The sequence below is a fragment of the Rissa tridactyla genome, chromosome 2 (assembly GCF_028500815.1).
Source record: "Rissa tridactyla isolate bRisTri1 chromosome 2, bRisTri1.patW.cur.20221130, whole genome shotgun sequence".
Classification (NCBI taxonomy): domain Eukaryota; kingdom Metazoa; phylum Chordata; class Aves; order Charadriiformes; family Laridae; genus Rissa; species Rissa tridactyla.
In genome coordinates, this window is record NC_071467.1 from 107,848,221 (window position 1) to 107,873,216 (window position 24,996).

Here is a 24,996-nt window from a genome sequence, read left to right on the forward strand (position 1 = left end):
CCATGCAAATTATAGCTGAATAATAAAAATCAAAACCCAAGCCCGCGTCCCAAGTCCCCCTTGCAACAGACACAGCTGGTTGCTTTCTAAAGACTGCAGACCCAGACGCTCTGTAGCTCCTAAATAAGAAGAGTCTGGCAATAATTACCATGCACAAAGTAAAGGCCACTTATAAAACATCTCCATAAAAATATCTATTTATCTCTATATCTCTATTTATATACGTCAGTAAGAAGCTTCCGACTGAGCACAGCCCAAGCACTCCGTAGTCGGCGGGGGTGGGGAGGGGGGAATCTACTTCATCCCCATGAAATGAAGCGCTCTTAGTTAAGATTGGCATCCGCTTGTAGGATTAAGTCAGTACAGATCATTTCCAGCAGGCTTCTGTTAATTACCACTAGTCAAATGGAGCAGCAGGGTTGTCGAGGAGCTGAAGCCTTTCAGGAACATTATGCCAAATCACGCTGCTGTATCAGAGGAACTCTCTGGACTCGAGCTGTTCAACACATAGTTCGGTTCACCAGGACTGAAGATAATTTATGTGGCTCCTGCCCAGCCCACTGATGGGTCTTGATCCACTGAAGAGCAGAGCAAAAGAAAAGATCCTCCTTACCAGTGTATGAACGAGATCAACCACGCAAAGCGGGTTCGTGGAAAGACAGTTCCCGGTGCTTCAAAGAGTTAATGGGAATCAAGGGATGCCTTAGCCTCCTGTATTCAAGTGACTCTGATCCCATATCTTCCGTAGTTGGAGCTTCAAAAGATCGAACACAATGGAGGAGTTGCAATGGGGTGAGTATAATATCTGAGGTACTCCAAATACAGAGGCATTTTTTTCCTGTCTCTGAGATGCTGGTCCAATGAAAATAAAATTCTCTAATAACAAATGGTGAGAATTGTCTTGGATGTGCTAATAACTGAAATCTGTAAGAGGGTTGCCTTGTTGCCCTTGTTGAGATGGACCTTTAAAACTCCGAGAGACTAAAACCGCTGGAGGCTTTAATAATGTAACTATTTTTGTGTCCTTCCTTGGAGGCTACCAGTGGCCTTGTATATGTGCCACAAAAGCACAAAGGAAAGGGATGGCTGAGGGTTAATTCTGACATCTCATGGCAGTAAGGAAAATAGAAGCTGGCTTTTGCTAGACATTTATCTTTGTATTGTTATCTCTTGGGAAGGTTTGAATGAAGCAAAAGAAAGTGAGCACGCTTAATGGCATGAGGTGCAGCTGCCTCATTTTCAGACTCTCTTTGCCAGACGGTGCCGCGATTTTGGAACAAACACAAACAAGTTAGAAAATAATGCTGCAGATGGCAGAAACCAAACTTTCACTTTCAGTCACCAAGTGCTATAAACAGATAAAACCCAGCCGCCAATATGACAGAAGACAGGAATTTAGTGGCATACAACTCTCCCACTACAACAGTCACATTTTAGGAAGGTGGGAGGCTTCACCTCGGTCAAAGCAGCAAGTATTGCTGGGAAGGAGTTTAAAGATGATAGCGAGATGCGATGAATTTATCGGTGAGAGGGAACATTTCTAAAGTAGAGGAAGAGATGGGAAAATACGCCAGAACTGTCAGCCAATTTCTTTCCATGCTGGCCTTGGAGCGGTGGGTAAGGGGATTGGAAAGAAGGAGATGTTAGATGCGTGCAGAGATCTTACTCCCGTACCAGGAGCTCTGTAACAAAAGGGACTTTACGTTCTGTTTCAGGGTGTGCAGCAAAGGGAATTTCTCTTTGCTACCTCGCCCTGTTGCAGTAGTTCATGTTTCACGGATAAAGGTCATATTAGTGCTAGTTACACAAGAAAACTGTGCAGCCAGACCTTGATTTTATAACAGAAATAAATTACAACTAGCTGCTGATACCGTGTCCAGTGCTTTATGACGGTAAACCATAGATTTATTTGAAACATTTACCCGGTGGAGTTTTTTTAAGGCAAAGCAGTACGGGGCTGTTGGGCCAGCTTGTGAATGATTTTTTGAGTGTGCCAAGGTCAGACTTCTTCGGTGACACACGAACCATAAGCATGAGGATGTGCAGTTTAGAGAGCAAACATCAGCATACAGGGGATGGCTACCTTGTCTTTATTCAGCCAGATTTATTTATCTTACATACCTCCACACGGCTTAAAAAAATTAATACACAGACTTGGCTGGTTGCTCCATTGCTAACCAAAGCCATGACTAAATGTTGGAGAGCTGCTGGGCTAGAAATTTTCCAGATGAAGCCTGCTTCCACCTGACGTGAGTCATCTAAATTTATCACTTTCTGGCCAATTCAAGAGCTTGTTGACTTGCTCCAGTGACTCCTTCAGTCTGTCTTAAACAAGAGCCTGTTGATTGATAGCCTACAGCCCTGAAAATGGAGTCAGTGGGGAAAAAAACGTGACTGGACAGGATGGTAGATAGATAATCTCAGCTAGGCTCCCTTTCCCACGAAAGGCTGGACCAGAAGGTCTTTCGAGGTCCCTTCCAACCTGGACTGTTCTGTGGTTTTGTAAGATGGGTGAAAGGGGACAACAGACAGGGACAGGTGGCAACACATCTGACAATTGTCTTCTAAGCAAGGACAGACCAGGAGGTAGAAGACAACCTTGGGACTTTGTTCTGGTTGTGCTTTGTATTACGTGGAATAATTGCTTAACTTTTCTCATATGGTGTTTTGAAAAGAGAAAACGAGTCAAAAGAAACACTTCTCTGTAGAAAGAACCTCTTGATACCAAACTTTTCTTTCTTACATGAAGTGACTTTTTAAAAAAAACTTCTTTTGTAAAGAAGCCACGAATCTGCCACTTTTCTTCCTGGTTCTTAAGTTGTTGGCATAACCAGGGTTTTGAGCATAGAGCTTCAAGAAGAAGTCTGCTTATATGTGAAAGTCAGAGTTAAGTAGGGTATTAAAAGAACTGTGTTACAGATTGTTAAATAAATTATTTTCAGTAACCAGGTCCAAGTCTGCTCTCATTCGAGGCACCATATGCGCCTACTACTGTAGGGCAAATTCTGAGTTTATCTCCAAAATTGCACTTAATATAAAGAGTGACTGATTTTGCTAGCACTGCAGACTCCTGGATCTGAAGCAAGTTTGGAATCTTACCCACCATATACCCATGGTATGGCAGTAATCACCCAAGAGCTGTAGACATCGCATCCCGAACAGCCTTACATTTCCGAGGTGGACACGTGCACACCCCCGCACTTCTGTCTGCAGTGAAACACACATGGTGGCAGCAAGAACCACAGACTCTTCTCCATGACACAGTGCAAAAGTCATCAGAGGGGCTTTAAACTTGAGCCTCCACTCCCATCTCTTTCTTTTATGCTTTCCTACGTAAGCGAAAAATATTCCTGTAGAAAGTGTGACTCTCCTTCTAGGGATTACAACAGTCAGTACAAATGAACAGTCAAAATATGGTCACAAGGCATCACAGCAGGACTTCTATGTTCCACAAAGTAAGTTAAGGTCTTGGATGGGGCCAGGGCTTTGGGTTCGTGGTTAAGGCAATCCACATGGTAGACAGGGCAACCGGTTGGGACAAGCACAGTCCCTCTGACTCGGGTGGTTGTTGCACTGATGCTTCTTTGCCTACATTTCACACTCTCCCATTCAATTCCACTTAACATAGTTCTTTCATAAAATGCTTCACATCATAAAAACTTTTTAAAGCCTGATAAGGTAGTTTATTAAAAGGAACAGACAAAGGTCTGTCGAGCTGGGCATACATTTTTCTTGACAACTTCAATAAAGGGCTCACATTCATAAAGGAAAGGACAGAGCTACTGTGGGAAAGGAAGGCAAACAACCCACACCACCATTTGTAGTGGGTAACTCTTGTGAAGCTGGCAATACCACAGAGTCTGCAATAACAAACGTGAGCAGAACTGGTGGCAGACTGCTTGCTGTCTTCAAAGTGATCAGAAAGGGAAAAACCTCAGAAAGGCAGTCATTCCATTTCTACCAAAACCCTACGCTCAGACCCTCAGCCCACCTCAACAGGTACGGATTTACGTTGCCCAAGATTCTCCTCCGTAACAGGTTATCAGGGCTGCCTGATGCAGGAGGAACATACTTGCACTTCGGTAAATCTTCCCTGGTTTTAGCACCCTCTCTTGTGATGTGTAACTGCGTTCTCAAGTCCCTTTCTTTCATGTACTGTGGGTCTTTTCTTAAGAAGCCTTTCCAACTTCTGTCCTTTCCAAATTCATTTCCTGGTACCGTGGAAGGAAAAAATATAGACAACGATCAGAATATACAAAGCACGAGGAAATAGCTGTAGGGTAATTAAAACTATTTAGAATTTCTTTCTTTTTTTTATTTTTTTTTTGATTTACCAATCTGGTTTCTAATAGAACTTTAGTTAAAAGGAAAGACATTCACAGGAAATATTAGGCGTACATACATGTTGTCCTTCTTTCATTCTAGTTTACATGCTGTCGCTTTTAGAAGGCAAGGTTTGTGGTTTGTTTTTCCAGGATGCATAATGAAATCTGATTAACATAATTTAGGTTCCACTTTCAAAAATGAAACCCTTTCAGGATCACCATGCTTGCTGGAATGTAAAATCGTTCAAGGGAGAAACCATATTGAAAGCTATTGCTTGTCAAACTGAGATGGCCACACATTTCAACAGATACCCTAGAATTTAGCTGCATCTGCCATTAAAGGACACTGATTTCATTAAAATGTGATTATTACTAGACTCTTAAACTGAATTCTTATCACTACAATAAACGTGTACATATACACCACTGCTTTGGCAGTCTTACTAAAATATTTATGATGACCATCCTTTCACATACGTCATGCTACCTAGAGCACGATATTAAAATGCTGCCATACCTTTGAAGTGGTAACTGCTAGAAGAGATATAAAAGGTATAGGTAACGTTTCAGACAAGAAAAATACAAAGCAGAAATGCTCCAGTACCAGTTAAAGATACATACTTCTATTTAATACTTCTGAATTTTCTATTAGTAAATACGGAATAAGCAGTGTGTGAAAAGTCTTGATTCAAAACTGCCAGACCGGATTGCAGACCCCCCCTTGAGGCTGGGTTGCCATCAAAAGTAGTTTTCCACTGTTTTGGCTCTTTAGAGCTCAACAACTCCTTACCCGGTGGTCTGCGTGTGTTGTGACTGAGGATCTGAAATATTGCTTATGTTACTTCACTAACACTGAGAGCCCTAGTCCCTGGCCCAAGTCTTGCTCTCCCCACCGCTGCTGTCTGTTTTGCCATCAAGTCCCGTGTAATCAGGAACAAGCCTTTTAGAAACAGAACAGGGACGCTTCGGTTCCCCAACCAACACAAGAAGCTGCATTTTCCTGCACAGTTCGAATAGGTGAAGCAGCTAAAAAAGAGGTGATAAAAGACTGATTATTTTAATATTCTTTGGGGAAAATACAGAGTTTTAAAAAAGCTGGATCCACTCTCCCCTCTAACAGATTTTCTCATTACAGGCATATGGATAGTACCTGTCAAATAACGTGGATTTTTGGCACAAATAAGAGTGGGTGAAATAAACTGTGGATGTTGTTTCAACCTCCACAACAGGCCTGCAGAGGAAGAAATCCTCAGAATAGACGTAGTGCTAGCAAAATAGACAAGATACTTCTCTAAACCTGCTCCTGCTTCACTGCTAGGCTGCTGAAAGACCACTGCCTATAATTCAACATACGCCATGTCTCAAAAATGAAAGACAAAGCAGACAGGCAGGAATTCACCTAGTCACCAAATATAAAGACCAGCTGCCAGTCCACAATGTCATGTTTACAGTCCAGTTTAAGACGAAATGAGAATTCTAATAGTTACAAGAGTTTCTAGAGTTTTGAAAGTGACTGTAGCATGAAAAGAATGACAAGACTGAAGATTCTCAACATTTTAACACAGCACTAATGAACTTCACATAAGTAGGTCCATGGCGCCCAGTCAGCAGAGAGAGGCAGATGCTTGCAACTTGACTTCAGAAATTTAAAACCTGTTTTTCAAATACAAGACACTAATTTACAACTATTGTTTGTGCCATGGCCGAAAGTTGGTTTTCCAGAAATTCTTGCTTACAGAGTTTTGGGAGATCAGACAGTAATCTTTTAGAAAATCAGTGAGTAGGTATGACAGGCCTCGTTACCATAACCCAGACAACTGTCCCTAGCTTCCCCAGGGAAGGTCAGGGACAGAGACTGAACCACCTTTCCCCACTAGTACCATGCTGAAGCATTTGGCAAATTTGCACGGTGGCTGCTAAGTCTGCCTCTCCCACAGGAAGCAGCAGAGGACTGTAGTCTCTCAGGAGTCTGATCCTTCTCCCAGACATTGAGTTCCGATTAGTAAGCAACTTTTTGCTGCAAACCAAATCGCAACCTCTGTAAATGATGCTATATTCACTTCTCTTAGCGACTTGAAGTTGCAGGCGAGGATGTTTTTCAGAGTGGACTAAAATGCCATTAAAATAAAATTAAACATAAAATAATAGAGAAAAGAGAATGCCTTTCCAATCCTACAAAGACATCCGTGATTGTACTTTGATGAATAGTCAGTGGTGCGGCCTACATCCCAAGCTGATACTCTCCAAGGGGCGGAGACTTATCTTACACCCACGACTAAATAAGAATAAGGACTCATCTGTTCGATAAAACACAAGGGAGGGAGAGGTTAATACTGGAGGCACGGCAAAAGACTGCAGAGCACAGGAGTGACAGAGGTGATTTTTACACCTGCCCGAACCCCTCTGCCACATAATGTTACCTGAGAAAGAGTCATTTTTTTGAAACTGGCAACATTTTTGTATGCTAAATCCATAAACAGAAGAAACCAATGGGTTTGATTTGCTCTGGCATCTATGTTAAATGAATCCAAATGAGAATTTTAGGCCACCTTCCTTAAAACCCAAACTATCTGGCCTTGTCTGTTTGACAAATTGTGCTTATAAATTTCTTGTCTGGTAAGACTCCAATATTTTCGTCCCCCTCCATGATTTTTTTTTTTAATTTTAAAGCATCAATTAGAATAATGAAAGATAAAACCAAAAAGATAAGGAAATTAAAGATGCCAGCACTGCTCAGTGTAGCAGATTGCAGATTTGGGTGACAAATAAATCTTTCTTGTGCAGAAAAATGGATTAAATCTGTGCACACTAAACACAGCAATATCAAAGATAAAGCAAATCTAAGGCTGTCATGAGCATAAAAGGAAAATTATTGGTATTGTTTCTGGTCTTTTAGCACACAGCAAACGCCCTGCAAGACATTCATTTCTTCATTCTGTTCTACTGCAAAAACTTCGCATTAAGGCCTTATATTCCTATCAGATCAGACCACTGGAGAACCAAGCTCCTCTGCAGAGGGCAAGCTAAAGCTATGTTATTGCCATCAAAGGATATTAGGTCTTCAGGCTGCCCCTTTGCCTTTCCTACAGGCTGCCTGCCTGCTTCTCAGGTGACACCTACAACTTCCCTGGCCCCAGACGGGACGTGGGGTGCAATGCTGCACTTGCCATTGGCCTTGCTATTCTTAAAAATGCCTTAAAAAGACAGCAAAATAGTTCAGGTAAATCTCTGTATTGAAAAGGAACTCTCCACTGTGCGCTGTGTGTTTCTCACGTGCTCTCTGGGCAGTTTCCAAGCCTCTTTAGCCTCACCTTCCTGCCTGGGGAAACACTGCCAGCAGAGGCTTTCCTTGCACAGGGACTGAAACAAAGGATTCAGAGAATAAACTGCTATGCTAGAGTTGGAAAAAAAGTATTATGTGAAGTCCACGGGTTCAAATGCATTGACTAGAGCTGTACTACTACTTCTGTGACAGCCTATAAAAAAGAAACAGAAGCAAACGAAGTTTGGCTCTAATTGCCTACTACAATGCTTATGTCTAATTATAGTATACGCCAATAAGCCACAGGCAGAGCTGAGTTTAAACTGGCATGTGCCTCGGGTCACCAGGACCATAGCCAAAGACACAGGAACAGACTAGGTCTACAGACTCACACAGCATCATCCTCCCTCAGAGGCCAACAAAATAATAGTAATAAAAAACACCCCAAAGCTTCCTGTGCTTTATGATCGTTCTCTCTGGTAGTACTAATAGTCATAATAACAGTATTTGTACATTGCTGATGAGAACTGTATGCAATCAACGAAGTGCCTGGGTCAAGAAGATGGATCCTGCCAGGGTTGTCACAAGCTGATGACATGCTGACAAACTGGCGAGTGTGATTTGCATTAATCCTCACCCCCCTATCCCATCCCCAGCCCTGAACCCCCGGTTCAACATCACCAAAATGAATGTTGATATGGTCAAGGTGCAGGGCGGAGGGCAGCCTGTGGGGAAGTGGCCAGCCATGAAGGAACACAAAGCTGGGAATAAAGGTCTGCCACTTGTTCTCAGGACAGAACTACCCACGTTTTAAACAGCTTTTAAAAAATGTAAAAAACCAGCCCTGTTTCTCATCGCGGGTATCCAGAACATCTCTAAACACACACAGAAATAGACAGGTATTACTGAAAATTTTAACCAATGCTGAAGCTGCAAAACTGCTCTTTGTTGTAGTTGTTTGGATACAGAAGGGGCAATTTGCTGTAAATAAATATTAAAAAGTATTTTTTCTTAAATGCTTGAGATATTCTTTTTTTCCTCCAGTCTCAGTGGTATTTTCCTGTCACTTGCTCCTCCAGTTGTGCTGATCTTTTTACCGTACGTGTGCTCAAGCGTCCGACGCAGAGTGTCCTCTCCCCACTGCAAGAGTCATCCCAGTCCCACCCTGGCCCAGCTCATATCCCACCCCAGGCCCTGTCCCCATGGGCTTAGATAAGCCATTCCTTCTTGCTCTCGTCGATGGTCTCCGTGAAGTTGGGGTCATTGTTCATGATGGCGGCATCTGCGCTCTCGGCTGACTCTGCCCCTTTGGCCTCGTTGGTGTGGTAGGTTCCCTTGTGGCGAAACATGTAGCGGATCAGGAACACCAAGGTGCAGAGGATGGTGAAGATCACCACTGCGATGACGCCTACACAGAGGAGGAAAGAAAAGATGCCACTAGCGAGTACAACACCAGATTTTGACACAAAGAAATGATCCCACAACTCCTCCAAGCTGAGCCAAAGCTACACCACCATAGTTACTTGGTTTCCGCTACTCTGGTATTTATACATAGTTTTTGTTATATACAAAATGTCACTGAGCGGAGTCTGCTAGTGACTTTCATCTCACAGGTAAACTTCAACATTAATACCTACTTACGGTGGTGAGCTTTGCCGACCGTGAGGCAGAGGGTGCTCAGCGCTCCCAAAACACGGGGATGAAAGGGTGACATATCACGGCCTTGGCAGATCTTTCTTTGAGGATGGAGTCACTGATGTATACTTTCCAGTCAATGGCCATATAGATAACCCCTCAACATGTCCTTGAAAACTGGCTTGGCTCACTGTGGGCTCACTCCACCCAGAAGGCACTGGCTCCACATAATTACAGATGTAACTGCTTTATCATCAGACAGACCTATCCTTAATTGCTCCCCCTGCAATGGTCTATTTGAGGTTCAGCCCTGTTACGGAGAAACCTCATATATCTTACCCTCTTAGGCACAGGTAACTAAGTGCTAAAACAGCACTGTGCCTTTTTTGGCCCTTCTCTACAGGCATCCTCCAGGGTGAAGACATTATGAAAATTCTCAGGCTAAAAAAAAAATCTTGCAATCAACTAGAATTATGTCATGCCATTTTTGTTAACTGACGCATTGGAGAGCCAGGCTGTTCAGGCATGGCCTGAATTTTTTTGAGAAATGCAATGCTATCCTTATAGTATTGTAAGGTTTCAAAGTACTAAGGAAAAGTTTTAAGTAGTAATAAAAATATAAATTAAAAAGGAAAAATAACATAGCAAATCAAAAATAAAGCAACTACTTTAATCTGGATATGGAAACATAGACCCTTGAGGGGGCCAGGGAAAAGAAACAAGAAATACCATTAGACTGCATATACTACTATACTCAGTGCTGCTTTACATGACAAAACCCACCACCGGTATGTCATTTTATACGCATTTAGAACTGACTGAAAGCTATTAGGCTGATTTTTTTTTTTTTTTTTTTTAATATGGCTTCAGAATTTGATGCAGTGGCAAATTTCTCCCAGGAGAGTTATGGTGCAACACTTCCATACTATGGGACAGGGCAGAGAAAACTGCATGTGTGCATAAAATTAATCAGGATCCGTATTTCTGGAGGCAGCTGGCCAGAATGTATTCAATTGAATGCTAATTCAAAGTTCCAATCTGGTATTACTTAACATCACCTATCACACTGAATGGGACTCTCTGGCGCATTAAGTTATAGCAGAACTTGGCCTCTAAAAAAACAAGGCATGATCACAAGGGATTTTTGTCAAGAGCAAATAGTGTTTGACACAGATTCGTGTTGAATCTACCGTAACAGGAAGTGTGCTTGCCATTTCATATAAATGAATCACTCGATGTAAGTAACTACTGCAAAGTAGCTCCCAATGTGAATGCTTAATATGTGGATTATGAATATCAGCATTTTGACTTGGTTAAAACTGAATCTGAGGGGACAAACTAAGAGAGAACAAACCCTTTCAGCACACAATGTGCCTGAATGGACTTACACAAATTTCTGTTTAACTTTGTTCAGGTGTAGTTTACCCACATAGACAGCTCTTAGCAAATAGCTTGAATATGTTACCAACGGCAGTTCAGCCATAACTGTCATATTGCAAAGTATCTTAGAAAAATAGACTTTTTTCCTACCTCCAATAATGGCAGAGTTTCTGTTAACTCCATCTCCTATAGCTTGACCGTTGTACGGGAAATCAGCACTGGCTGTAAATAAAGAATTAAAGATTCATGTTGAAACAGCAGTGAAACTTGACACAATAGTTCAGAAATATATCCAGTATCCTCGGACACAATTTAAAGAAAACTGTGATCCCTAGGTATTTATCTGAAAAGGAAGAAAAGATAAAATCTTTCACTTTATCTAATCCCTCAGATCTTCTTGCTTCCTCCTCTTAACAAAGATAAAAATAAAATAAAGGAGGTTACCCTTGGAAAGCATTGCTGTTAATACAGGAGGTCATTTCGATACCCAACTAACATAAATTCAGTAAGTTTCTTCAGCACAAAACGAAACAAAAACCTTTCTTTCAAACTTCTGTGATGGTACATATTATTACGGAGATTTTTGCCTTTGTCACTGCTATCCGTTAAAAGGCTTCAGAAGTTTCCAGGATTTCGTGACTGCCGTTGGGTACAACTGCAAGCTCTTTGAAAGAAAAGCTGCCAGCCCTTTTGCTGCTGGACAGCCTGAGCGAGGGGCTGCGTTTTCTGTTGGTCAGAGCTGCAGAGCAGTTACCCAAAGGAGCACATGCTTCGCTACTCCAGGAGAAAGCCCAATGCGGCAGCTTAGCTGCTGCTGCGGGTGCTTCGGAGCTAAGATGGAAGTCTGTGAGTTGGAGGAGCTGAGGAACGGCAGGCAGGAGAGCCTGCGGGAGAGAAGAGCCTCCGGCAGACAGGTGAGGAGAGGAAACACAGCCAGACGTACCAGCACTCACCTGCCAGTGACCTAAAAAGGAGAGAGTCCTTGTGGCAGAGCTGGATGAAGGAATCAGTACATGTCTAAAGTAGAATTTGGACGGTGGTCCTAGTTTTAACCTCCAGAAAACATCACAGCGGCTTTTCAAAGGCAATCTCATCAATTATCATCATTCATCATGAACATTTTCTTTATAGTCAGCCACAGCAACTAGACACTGCAGAGACTAACCAAGCCCAGGGAAGCAGGTGAGTGGTGCAATCATTCCCTTCTTTGCCACTGGATTACGGCATTGATTTTGAAATAGAGAAAACGTTGTTAGAAGCATTTAACTGGAGACAGTTAAAATAATCGAAGATATTAATTGCCTCTTAGGTCAGTATTTAAAACCCAGCTGTATTTTGCTTGCTTGATGTATTAGGTGACACCGTATTAAAGTAATCAGTTGCCTTTACAGGCCAGTGATGCATTCACTATACTCAAAAACTGGCTAAGGGAATTTGACTGGCTTTCTGTTAGCATGGCGTAAAATCCATAATAAAGTTCCTTTTGTATCACGAAGCAGCTGCACAAAAGAATGAATGGCTTCAGCTCGCCACGTGGCCTGAAAAGAGGTTTGGGGCTAGAGTAGCCTTCTGTGTGCCTACTCTAAGGGAGAGGCGAACCAGCTGTGTGTTGAGCAGCTAGTTTTTGGCTGGTCGCCTCTGGGACAAACAAGAGAGCATTTCTCAGGGCTCAGTGGGAGGGGCCTGGCCAGCAGTTTTTGCCAGCAGCGCTTGTGCCTTTGACATTTGGTGGTGCTCTGGCTTCTGAAAACAGCATTTCTGCACCTCTTTGAAACAAACCAGGCTAAAAAATGGAAAAGATAAATAAATACCTGATTCCGTATCAGTGGATTTTGCTCCAAAGAAGAACCTTACTGTGCAGGACCATGAATGTGTCCTTCAGAGACATTTTGGCAGAGTCCCTAATATTATCCTTGCAGCAGTGAAAGGGAAGGGCTGGCAGTGGGAAAATAAACCCTAACTTTAAACCTGCCCTCCCTGCACCACAAGGAAAATCCTAAAGCCAAATAACACTGGTGTAGAAAAGCATCAATTCGCCAAATTGCAAGGAAACTGCTCTCTGCTATTCTAACCCAAAAGGACGCCCCTTGCCACAGGAGCAGCATCACAGGCAGTTAACAACTCCTACCACTTGCCACTTGGTTTGGAGTTGCTCTCCTGTGGCCCCACACAAGAAATCTTAAAACTAGCAACTGTCACAGTTTCCCCTTCCCTTGCAGCTGAATAGTATATTTAAAATGTTGTTTAAGGACTGCAGGACTAGTGAAGTGTGAAGAAAGAGGAAGGCGGTTCATGGCAGCACGATCCCGCCCAAGCTGCCACATCACAACGGCTATGCTACAAGGGATTCCTGGCAGACAAGGAAGACCATGGCTTATGATGTCCAACAGCCACCAAAATACACCACAGGATAATGAAGAACATGAAGCATGGTGTGACGCTACATCCTTCATCTTGTCTGAGAGCTGCCTCTAGGACTGGCCCTGATGCCTCTGTCAAGGCTGCTTTCCATTGCATCTAGTCATCATACACACTCAGGAGGAGTGTGGATCAACGAGCAGATGTGACTCACTCTGAGGCTCATCTCCGACAAGGAAGAAATTGGAACATGTGTCTGGGGGCAGGGGACAACCTATTTCAACACGAGTTCACCATCAGATTGGATTGTACATAGCATAAATTGTGCTCTGCTGCAACTGCTGGAGAACCAGGAGTGCTGTAGTAAAAATAGGCCCTTAGATGCTCATGATTCTTTTTTTTAAAGCACCTACGGCAGTGTTGGCAGATATTATCGCCATAACTCATGAATTCTTATTTTGTTACCCTTGTATCGGCAGGAGACCTGCTTTTATATAATGGTGTTGTTTTGGACTGAAAAATTCTATCTAAAATCTCAGCCAAATGTGGGGTTATAGAATACCTTTTGCTGCAGAAGTGTCTACACCAGTTTTTTACTGAATGTATTACTACAGATGGATAGAGGAGGAAGAAAAGAACTCATTACTATCTTCTTTTGTAGGTGGAAGTTTCCTTGAAATTCTTCTGGACAGCAGTAGCTTCTCAAATGATCAGAAACAGCTACAGACCAGGGGTTCAAGAACTGCAAAAGGGTAACTCCTGCCACAGCAATGAGGCAGAAGAAAATGTATGAGGGCACATTCCTTGACCCTCCAAGGTGAGCTTAACAACAGAGTATTGTCACCAACGGGCACCAAGCACAGCTATTTCAGACAGTAGTTATGTCATTCAAACACGTGGTAACTCGTCTCTGACCTTACTATCGTCACATTCCTTGCCAATATTAAAGCAACTTTGTCAAGAAAACAGCCAACGAGATTCTTTCTTCCATCACTGCTGACAAATTCAGGAACTAAACGAGGAAAGAACACGTTAGAGCAGGCTGACAAAGGGGCAACAGTAATACTGATGCTCTGGCAGAAGCACAGAAGACTACAGAGTGCTGTTCAGAGGTTGTAAAGAGTAACGCCAAAAATGTTTTAAAATGACTGGTCAGATGAAATTAATATTGTTACTAGTGACTCTCATGTTTCATGGGAATCTAAATCACGGTGGTATAACAACTAGCTCGCATGGCTATAATATGCAGATGAAGTACAGGGTGAGTTGCTAATGGACAATCCTTTCTCCATCGCAGCGGGGAACACCTCTTTTCTGTTCAGATTCTTCCATTATCACTCTGACATTAATTCTAATTACATGTCTCAGCAAGCCCTTTTGCGCTGCCTGACACTTGTACTTCAACAGCTTCAAATCATGACTTGTCCACAGCAAACAGGTGCGATGGAGCCGCAGTTACTCTCTGCAGTTACCCTGCAAAGCCCATGTGGACAGCAAGTGGGCAGTGGATGTAAGGTGGATGTGGGGAGGATACTGCAGGAGTTTTGGTCTACATGCTGTGCTACCTAATTGTTAGCTGAATAGAGCTATTCGGTTTTCCGTTGTTACCTGGTCTACGAAAGGTGATTTTGAACAGCTAATTTTCATCTGGTTTGGGGGCTGTACTGCAAAGGTTCCCTCACCTTAGGAGCTTTTTCTGAATCTTCCCTAGGTTTCCCTGAGCAGCCAGGGTCTCATTTGTGTGAATCAAAACATGAAGAACAGAGCAAAGAGCTTTTTAATCTACCCTGGAAAACAGTTACATATTGGCCCAGGAGACATGCTGTCAGTTCCCTGAAATCCTCTGCTCATGCAGCTGTGGCACAGAGCCATCGGTCTGCTGTCAGGACACACGAAAGACATTTTCCTAAAACCTACAGCTAGTGTAGGGACGGATTGAACTGTACCAGGAAATGGTAAGCTTATCTGTGGCGTAAGAACCTCGTTTCATCTGGTTCCCTTCCAGAATCCAAGCTGGGCGATGCTGATCTTTGCACCCTGTCTTCCCACAGCAGGCCATCAGGTTTGCTTCAAACACCATCATCCTGAAGCTAATTTACGTGAAAGGACACAGCATACTTTGCTGTCTCTTTCTTTCATGGGCTGCTGTTTATGAGGCCATAGTTTCAATAACCACAGAGCAAATCTACAGAGTCTAAACTTATGTTTTGCACTTTGCAACTTTCTGTGATTAGTCTCAGGATAAGTAGGGTTAAAGAAACTTTGCAGCACCCAAAAGGGTGATTAAAGACTGACTGCAGGCAAAATCCATGCTTTGGCCATCGTTTTAATGACATTTGAAATTTTAGATGACCACAAAAATGTGTCAGGAGATCTGCTGTCATCTGGCACGCTCAGCGTGGGTCATTGCCACAGCCAGCTGCAACACAGCAGCACTCACTGAATGGAAAGGGGAGACGGGACTGGATAAACAGACCATAATTAGGATTAGACATTAAAGATGACAGGTGTGGTTGATTTAACATAGTGAATGATAATTTTGCTCCATTATCGCAGGAGTGATTTTGCGTCTGCCATTTTCAGAGGGAGAGTTTTCACAATGGATCCCACATAAAAGCCGTTTGCAAATTCACAAAATGGAAATGCAAAATGACCGTGTCAACATGGAAAAGTGCTCCAGAAAGTGGGTGAATGAGCAAAAGGCTATTCAGCAAAGATAAGGGGAAAACCAAAACCAAAGGGGAAGACTTTTCTGCTACAGAGCAGTACTGAGAAGTACAAAGTAAAAGGCGAATCTCATCACTACCTGGAGTGTTACGTATAAGCCACTCGAAGCAATTTTTTAACTGAACTTCTTTACTGAGTGGGCAAGTCTTAGTTAAAATACACCACGCTACAAAGGAATCACAGAATCATTTAGGTTGGAAAAGACCTTTAAGATAGTCGAGTCCAACCATAAACCTAACACTGCAAAGCCCCACTAAACCCTGTCCCCAAGAGCCACATCTACACGTCTTTTCAATACCTCCAGGGATGGTGACTCAACCACTTCACCGGGCAGCCTGTTTCAATGCTTGATAACTCTTTTAGTAAAGAAATTTTTCATAATATCCCATCTAAACCTCCCCTGGCACTCACAAGAGGCCATTTCCTCTTGTCCTATCACTTGCTACTTCGGAAAAGAGACTGACACCTCAGCCTCCTTTTCTCCGGACTAAACAACCCCAGTTCCCTCAGCTGCTCCTCATAGGACTTGCTCTCCAGAACTTTCAGCAGCTGTGCTGCTCTGCAGAGGATACAGTTTAGATTTGCTCCAAAAAAGGAAGTGTGAGAGTGATCACAGGCCTAAAACAAGCAATGGCTGAAACCTGTAAAATGCTGGAAACGGGGTTTATTCAGCCTAGAGCTAACATGTGTTGCAAGGCTCCTGTGACCTTTCAGCTTTACAGACGTCCACAATTTTGAAAGGCATTCTCCCATTATTAAGACCAGATGGGTTTTCACCTAAATATGAACTACAGAAGCAACTGGATCTGGTGATCACAAGATAAAACCCCCATCAATCAAGAAATTGATTAAAAGTAGAACAGTGAGAGAACAAAATAAAAGCAAAGATGTGAACTATCATTTCTTCCTAATTCTGTTTTGCATCCAGGCATCCAAAACCGAGCCTGCAAAGAGAGCAAACACTCACTGACACCTTAGGATTTTGAGAAAGCATTGGACACTAGATCCATTCACTAATCTGTTTCTCCACAGGACCATAACACAGAAGAAAACAAAAGCAAGCTTTCTGGCTTCATTATGTGAAATTATGTCAATTTTGCTGGTCAGGTGAGACTGTTATGGTTTTAAATTACAGAGCACACCTTATTACATACTGTAAGTACAAAAACTAATTGCTTGACTCTTGATAGTAGAATCTAACGTGCAGTCACGGTTGCATTCAACTTCCCGAAAGGACTGGATTACAAGAAGAACTCTAAACACATGCACAGAAATGACGGAGCAGAAGTAAACAACTCCATTACACAGCCCTACATCAAAGGTGAACGTCACAGCCTGTAGACTCCAGTTGCCCTTTCTCGCTCATCCCACTGCCTGTGCCTGTCCCACCGCTCTCCTGAGTGTGGCCCTGTGAAGAGCTCCCGTGCCAAGTAAACTACAGCAGCTCAGAAAAAGAAGAAAAAAAATCTGAAGCAGCATTAAAAAATCTGTGGTTTTCTTATGCTGCCAGGGCAAATTTTGTATTGAAAATTCCTATATATATATTTTTTTTTTTTTAATACATAAATTTTTTTTGCTATTTCTCCAAGCTGAAAACAGAGACAGGAGGAAAACTACCCCTACTCCTGCTTTTCTAGGCATTTGAGAGCAGATTCTGAAGAGAACTTTAACATTAAACTCTGTTAACAGAGTTTACTTAAAGTCCCACTGACATCAGCTTACGTACAAAACTGAGAATTTAGCTGAAGTTATTTTTAATATTAAACACTTCCAAGTTAAAAAAAAAAAATACCCACACTTACCCAACCACAAAATATTTAAAAGATATTATTAACCATATTGTTTGTAAAAGGTCAGTTTTGTTCTAGCATGCTATATGGGGTCTGACACTACTCCCTGAATTTTTAGTGATGTCTCACCCGTAGGGTTAGAGAGTTACAAGTACATCCCTAATATGAACCATTTTTCTATCTACATGGAAACAGAAATCTTCACAGTCACAGACTTAATAATTTTTTTGGTACAGAATGTTAGAAAAAGTACACCCACACAGCAATTCTGAAACTACCAGAACAGACATTCAGATTAGAGGAAAAATTAGGGCTTTTCACTTTAAAAATGCCATCTTCTCTGTTGCCAATAATGCAAATTATTTGGAACATGAAATTTTTAACATTGGATGAAAATCCACTGATTTCTTCAATCCTGTGCAACCTTCTTGGCTGGGAAGGATAAGGAGGAAACAAAAGCAGAAAAAACCCCCTTCATAAATGACAAAAAAGTCCTCCATTGGTGCTCCTTGGACCAATTATTTAAACTAAGTTTTGTCAGGTATGTTCTGTCAGATGAAAAACATTTTGAACGTTTGCATTTTTTTTTACCACCTATGAATTTTTCACTGAATCTCAAGTGTTTTTACTGACAGTTACTGGTGAGTTCTGATGAGAGAGAGAAACATGCACAGAGATGATGGAAAACACAAAACCTGTGTTTTCACATTTTTGGTGTGAAGGCTCTCCAATCATCTCTTTTTCTTCCAATGTGAAATGAGTATAAACTAAAAAAGCATCTGAAATGATGGCTTAATAGAAACGTTGTCCTCTGAACAGCCCTTCTGTATGCCCGTGCCTGGGACAGTGTGGGAAAGTTAAGTGGGGACTATAAAGAAAGAGCAGTTGGATGTTTCTGTTATAAAAGCATGAATTTTGGAGTGAGCAATGAAAATGACAACAATGAACAATGGTAGCGTTGGGGGGAAAACTCACTGAATGCTCTATGGTTAATGAACTGCAAATTCTCACCACTAGACACCAGAGCCGACAACCCAATCAGTCAAGATAGTTGTTTCTGAAGCAGCTGTGTTATTAGCCCTTTAATTTCCTTCTGCAGGCGAACTTTGCTGTCCACACTCTTAAGCAGAGGAGGAAACGGAGTTTTATGAATGGCTTGCTCCTGGAAGCAGTACGATATTCTTTCTTTTGGTCTTGAAAAGCAGTCTTCCTAGCAAAGGGACAGAAAAGCTTCTGCCTTTTTAGGAGACCCGTCCTTGCAGCTTAAATCAATCCTGGATGAGATATGAAAAACAGGGAACACATTCCTGCACTGTAGCTTGGGACGGGTTAGATGATGCTTCCCTGCTTCCCCTTTGTATGGTCATTTCCCCACAGTAACTTTTACACTTTCTTTTGCACAGAAGCAAGTAATTGTACTAAGTAGTGGGAAGGCAAGACGGAACTTTTTAAATTTAGTAACTGGTACTTGTATACTACAAAATTTCATTCCTTACTTTTAAAAGAAGAGCAGACATTTAGGATCACTTTTGGACTGTGTTTAACTGCACTTTGAACTTCAGCAAGTTTTGTCTCAGAAATAGTATTTTGAACATTTGGTCTGCCAAATTTCCAGTTGATTTGCAGCACATTAGAGCATCCTCATCCATCAAAGACCTAAACTCATCTGTCTTTTAATTCCTGGTCGTAAGGTCTGTCTGACACCGGGTCTCACTATGACTCCAGACAAGAACTGCTGGTGTATTAGTCATGCTGGCCTAAGCTATCACTTCCATGAAAATTTTATGAGCGGCGCTTACATTTCACCTGTTAAGGAAGACAAACAAATACTTCCTTTTATAATTAATGTAGAATATGAAACGCTGCAGTGCTCTCAAAGGAACAGTAGAGTTAAGTGCTGATCAAAGCCTAGCTGTATATAGCTAATCGTTGATAATGGACCCGCAGGGAATACTTGAAAGAAAACAAAAAACCAAAAATAAAAAATCCAACCCAACGAACAAGAATACCAAACAAGCCTGTAAACTTATGACAGCTACAAAAAAGAAGAAAAAAAAAAAGATGGACTCTGTTTCTTGAGGTCATTGGAAGAAAAGGCTTCTTACAGCCAGGATATGAACTACAAGATCGGGTTCTGCACTTTTAAAGAAGGGCTTGGATCAGGGATGAGGAACAGGTCAGACTGGAGAGTTTAAATCCAATATAAACTTCCATAGCTGTAGTGACCTGACTGTAATCTTGAAGAACCTCTTGCACGGGAAGTGAAGTGCTTTTCAGCCTAAGGAAAGGAAAAAGAAGGCAGTCACATGAAATGCTCAGGCATCTAAATGCCTCCTTCTCTACTCCATCTTTTTCCTATTTTACGCCACCCCTACGTTCCTAGTTAAAGTTAGCACTTGCGGAAAAATATAGTCTTTGCAGAGGATGGAAACTACTCTCTTGTTAATATTACCACCTTCTCGTCTTGACGTTAGGTAGCAGCATTAACATTCAAATCACTGCTCATGAAATTGCTACAATGCTGGTGTCTCAATGAACGCCAGAGGAATTTACAAGCTTGGCAGTCTGTCAGCTGTCTGATACACTAGACAGAGTGTCAGAGATTTCACACTGAAATTATAGATTCTTAAGAGAAAGCTATGCATAATTGTGTGAAGGAACTAGATGAGACTGAGGGAGGCATTTTTATTCCCAATCAATAGAGAGATTTACAGTAATTCAAGCACCATAATTAAGCTCTTTAAGGATGAAGCACTGATTGTGCCAAATTTCAGACAGATGCTCTTCCTAGTTAGCTGCTCAATGGGGAGGAGGAAAATAGAAACTGTTGCATCTCAATGTTTACCACTTACCTTCCTGACTGCAACACTCGGTGCTTAGAAACTGAGCTATGAGTTTCTGCTAGACTTAATCCCCGACTACCTGAAACGAATGCCACCTTCCTGTTTGAAAACAATTCAGGCCAAGGCCATGGACTTCTGAGACAATATTTATATTGGGAGAATTAGGGATGAATGCTGGTCACTCTTCGCAGAGGAAACTTGATCACAGAAATGCACCAAAAACTAGCAGTGCAAGATTCCACTGGCCCACGGGGCATGTTGCAAGTGCATCTTTTGGCTCTTGTATAGGAAGTAAAAATATTAAAGTATCTTACTGGCAAACAAAGAGCCTCCCATTGTTTGTATGCCATGTTCATTAAAAAAACCCAACCACCTCGAGTGATCGGTAACTTCAAGGAGAGAATGTGGCACCATTCTCTGATAGCAGTACAGGTAACTAATCTTGTTTGCTACGCTTGAAAAAGGAGGATTGCCATTTTGTTCTAGCAACTGCCTTCACATCCATTTCTAATTTTGCTAACACCTAGGAGATCAATTTAAATGTGTAAGGCTGCATCATGAACAAAGGCGGTGCACCTCTTCCATCCCTCCTGCCCAGACTTGCTTTCCCCTTGCAGGAAGCCTGGAGAAGTGACATCGCTCCCCTGCCGTCCCTTAGAGGAGAGAATGAATGCTGTGTCACGCGTTACCATTGACTTTAAGCCCCCTGCTGTTGGATTCACTGATGTCTACAGTACTCTTTCAATGTCTATGGCCAGGAGAAGACCCTTTTGTTCATGTGTTTGTAACCTAAGAACATTCTGAGGGCTGAATCTCCGCCCTCCAGCAAGTAATGCCTTTGATCCTTCCTTCCCGTTGTGCCTCCATAACAAGCCCTTGACAATGGCAAGAGCTATTTCGAGTCTCACTAGCCACATCTGTGCCAATGCACATCTGACAAAGCTTCTCCTCAGATGCTGCTGCTTTCCCCTCTGAGATGTGGGTACCAGCGGTCAGAGGGTGGGACAGCAACCCAACTGATGGCATCCGAATCCAGAAGGTGCCTTTCAGCACTGTCACCAGCAACGCGAGTGACACTTTCTCTTAGTCCACAAATCAACTGCTATCTTTCGCTCGACAAAGATAATTAGTTGGCCAATTAGGTGAGCATGGATTATAAGGCCAATATTTGGCCCTCCGACTCTCTTCTCCTGCCATCACTTGTTAAAGGATGAATTTGTAACAAAAAGGGAGTTAATCCTGCCGGCAGCCATTTTAATCTTGATGACAGAGGTGCATGTCTTCATACAATGTTTTTGCCAGGCGTGCTCAATATAGGTTTCAAAGTAAGCTGTTGAGTCTTAAAAAGCAAGGCCTTTCACCTTCTACAAAAATAAAGAGCTTTTAGGGTTTAAATATGTCGTCCGAAAAATGTCACACCACTTGGAAGAACATCACAAATGTAGCATTTAATCCTGCTCCATTTAATTCTTAATATGTTGAAGCTAATATGGGTTTAACTAAATCCTGCGTTAAATACTCTAGATGCCATTCTGTTCATACTCAGAATAAATGCATCTTGCAGCTGCATACTGCTACAGCAGCTTAGAGGTGCTAAAGCATGGTTTGCCAACTGTTGTATGTATCTTGCCTCTTCTGGTACCTCTTGCTTTTACTAGATTCAAGATTGGGCAGTTTGGCGAGCTGGAACACATTATACCTAAAATGGAGAGGTACATACATTATCCTTTTTATACAAATAAGGAAAGTTTTGAGGTGAAACTTCGTTAGTAAACTGCAGAACCTTTACCTTAGATAAAAACACCCACAAACTTAATAACCCCACCCTAATAATATGCATCTTCTGGTTTCAAGTACAAGGCATTTTAAGTGTGGGAGTTTATTTACTACAAAAAATAATCAGCTGTTTGGGCTTTTGTTTGCTTCTCTACAATAAGCAAGGCGTCAGTTATCAGTGACATACCTCAGCTAATGTGAACTGAGAGATTAAGAAAACACTTGGTGATTAGCTTTTTTTTATATATGCTACAGTAATACATATTAAAATGCATGCTAATATAGTTGAAGGCGTGCAATTATAACTTTTGTTTTGAAACGTATGCCAGACAGGTAATTCAATGGGTTTAGACAACATGTAAAGGTAGGACATGTCATTTTAAAATGGTCATTGATCAGGCTCTTTTTTGCCTCCTTACCTCACTCCTTTTCATGTAACCAAGGCAAATTGTATTGTCTGACATGAACTGAGATAATACAGACGGGAGAAAAACACAGGAAGGGAACTATATTGATGAGCTGCCTGGGTTTGATTATTGACTTTTTTTTTTTACATCACCAGAAAGTAACTTTCTAGAAAAGAATGACTTGTGTAATTCCTGTGCTTCATCACCACCAAGAAAGGATTGCCATAGCAACAGGAAAAGACTATGCATTGTAAGAATATTCACAAGCTGAACAAGATAATGGTTTAAGATAATGTCCCAGTAGTGTGGCAAAATGCCAGCCAGGGGTGGGGAGGGAGGGAAGTGGCATTTTTACAATGACAAAGAAATTTAAAATGAACGAATATTATAAATGTGAAACATATGTGAATTCAAGGCTAAGAGAAAGTGCAAGACAATGAATCGATAAGCTGTATGGACCATTTGTCTGGGGAACAAATCTGCAAGGTTTCTTATTGATAAATCCCTGAACTTGTCTCTGAGGGTCAACTGCAAATGACTGATGTGTGTCTTTATGATGTCCCCTTTAGCCTCTCTGTTAGGGCATCCAAAATGTCTTGCAGCTAGCAGGAGGTGTCCACGCAGTAACTACATAGAAGAGTTTAAGGCAAACATTTCATACAGGTCACCCATCAGGAAGAACCTGCTTAACATGCGGCAATTATCCATAAGGTCTGATCCAGCACTGCAGTTTAGAGGTGAATGGATCATTATATTTGCTGTCTGCTGTATCTGTCCTATTTAGACACTTATCTTTGATCCCCTCCTACAACATTTTTCAGTCCTCAACATTAAATTCCACATTATTTGAGAAGCAAAGCTTCAAATCTACACTTAATTCAAAATATGAATCAGGATGAGTGCAGAGTATGTCACTGAATGAGATTTAAACCATATCATACTTGACACAACATTTTTCCTTATTTTTTCTTTTCTCTACAAACCACCCATCCTCAGCTCTCATGTTTTGTTAAGATATATTTAATATTAAATAGGTGACATGACAATAAAAATTACAGATAAAAACATGTCTGAAATGCAAACCCTGTACATAATAACTGCTGCTTACAAAGTCATGTTATGTGCAACCATTTTTTTTGTGGCAGAGTGCGTGTGTCTTTTCCTTTAGCACCACTACAAGTGTTTCTGTGAATTTCAAAGGAGCTTTTTGTCTTCACCCCTTCAGCAGGTTTAGTGAAGGAGTAAACTCACACTAAGCGTACCGAGACTATTTCAGCTCTGGAGCCAATGGGAACCATTACTTATACCTCTGATTTTTCCATTTTCTCTTTCAACACAATTTGTATTAGAAAGTCTTCTAGTAGGGTTTGGAAAACAAAATCCTCAGTGCAAACTGCCAATTTGCTAATGTGAAGTGACACTAAACCCAAACATTTTCATTTACCAGTCATCAAGATCATCTGTGTGCGAGGTTACACAGTCTGCAGTATATATTTTTCCTGAGACTGAAACAGAGTTAGCTGTGTCAGACCACCAGAGATACTTTTACAAAGACTGAATTTTTCTTACCTCATACCAATAAATGAGCTGTTGTGATACCTCCTCTTTGTATCATGGAAATGTCACACGGTGTGAAAGTCAGGAATTGTTCACCTACACCTGAATATCCTTTCACTCCTGCCCCAGTGACACATCACTCCCTTGCTGTAAAATTTCTTTCTACCGTAACTCAGCTGTCATTGTTGCTCCCTTCAGTGTACAGCAGTCCCTCACTAGAATTCTTTAAAGAAATATGATCTTTTCCTTCTATTGCTGCGGAGCACTGGAGACGACAAGAGGAGGGGTTCCTAGCTCCCTGTCTTACTAGAGCTTATCATCACCAAAAATGAAGGTGAGTGCCTTGCACTGTCTGCCCATGACTTGAAACAGTCAAATCATGTCCGGCTATGAGGTTGTCCCATGAGGTTGTCCCATGACATTGTCCCATGGCAATGAGATTGTTTTTACTGGGCAGAAGTTAACAGACAGCTTGAGCCAACCTAATTGCATGCTGCATGTTCCCTGATATCCTTCATGCTGGCTCCATGACCAAGTATTACAATTAATCCGGAATAAAATGTATACGTTTGTAAGCCGGCAGGTCAACAAAGTTGAATAAACTCTGCAAAAGCTTTCAAGATGAGACTGAGCCAACACAAGGACAAGCGTAGTAGCATGTGGCAAGGACAATCAGGACCTCCTTCTTTTAACACCAGGAGCTATTAGAAACAGTTCAAATATCTTGAGTAAATCCCACATAGTCTTTTACTAGCTTCCAGTCAAATTAAGTGTAGGACAAAGAAACCAACCAAAATTAACAACCAAAACCCATTAGCTGCACAAGATTCACAGCCAGCAATGCATCCTCAAGATGTTTACGGCACACATTTTAGAGACATGAGCCAGCAAGGTATCCTTCAGGAAACGTGCTTGTATAGAAAAAAGGGCACTGAA

General features: G+C 41.8%; 1 protein-coding gene across 1 annotated transcript in view; it reads right to left on the reverse strand.

Moving 5' to 3' along the window:
* Nucleotides 1–8,789: 8,789 nt before the first annotated feature.
* Nucleotides 8,790–24,996, reverse strand: part of CNTNAP2 (contactin associated protein 2) — a 1,192,916-nt gene continuing 1,176,709 nt past the window's right edge. The window contains exons 22-23 of the mRNA XM_054190578.1: nt 10,753–10,824; nt 8,790–8,995 (exon numbers count right to left, since the gene is read on the reverse strand). Of these exons, the coding sequence (XP_054046553.1) occupies nt 8,796–8,995; nt 10,753–10,824 (272 nt within the window). The 3' untranslated portion in view covers nt 8,790–8,795. The remainder of the gene's footprint in view (nt 8,996–10,752; nt 10,825–24,996) is intronic.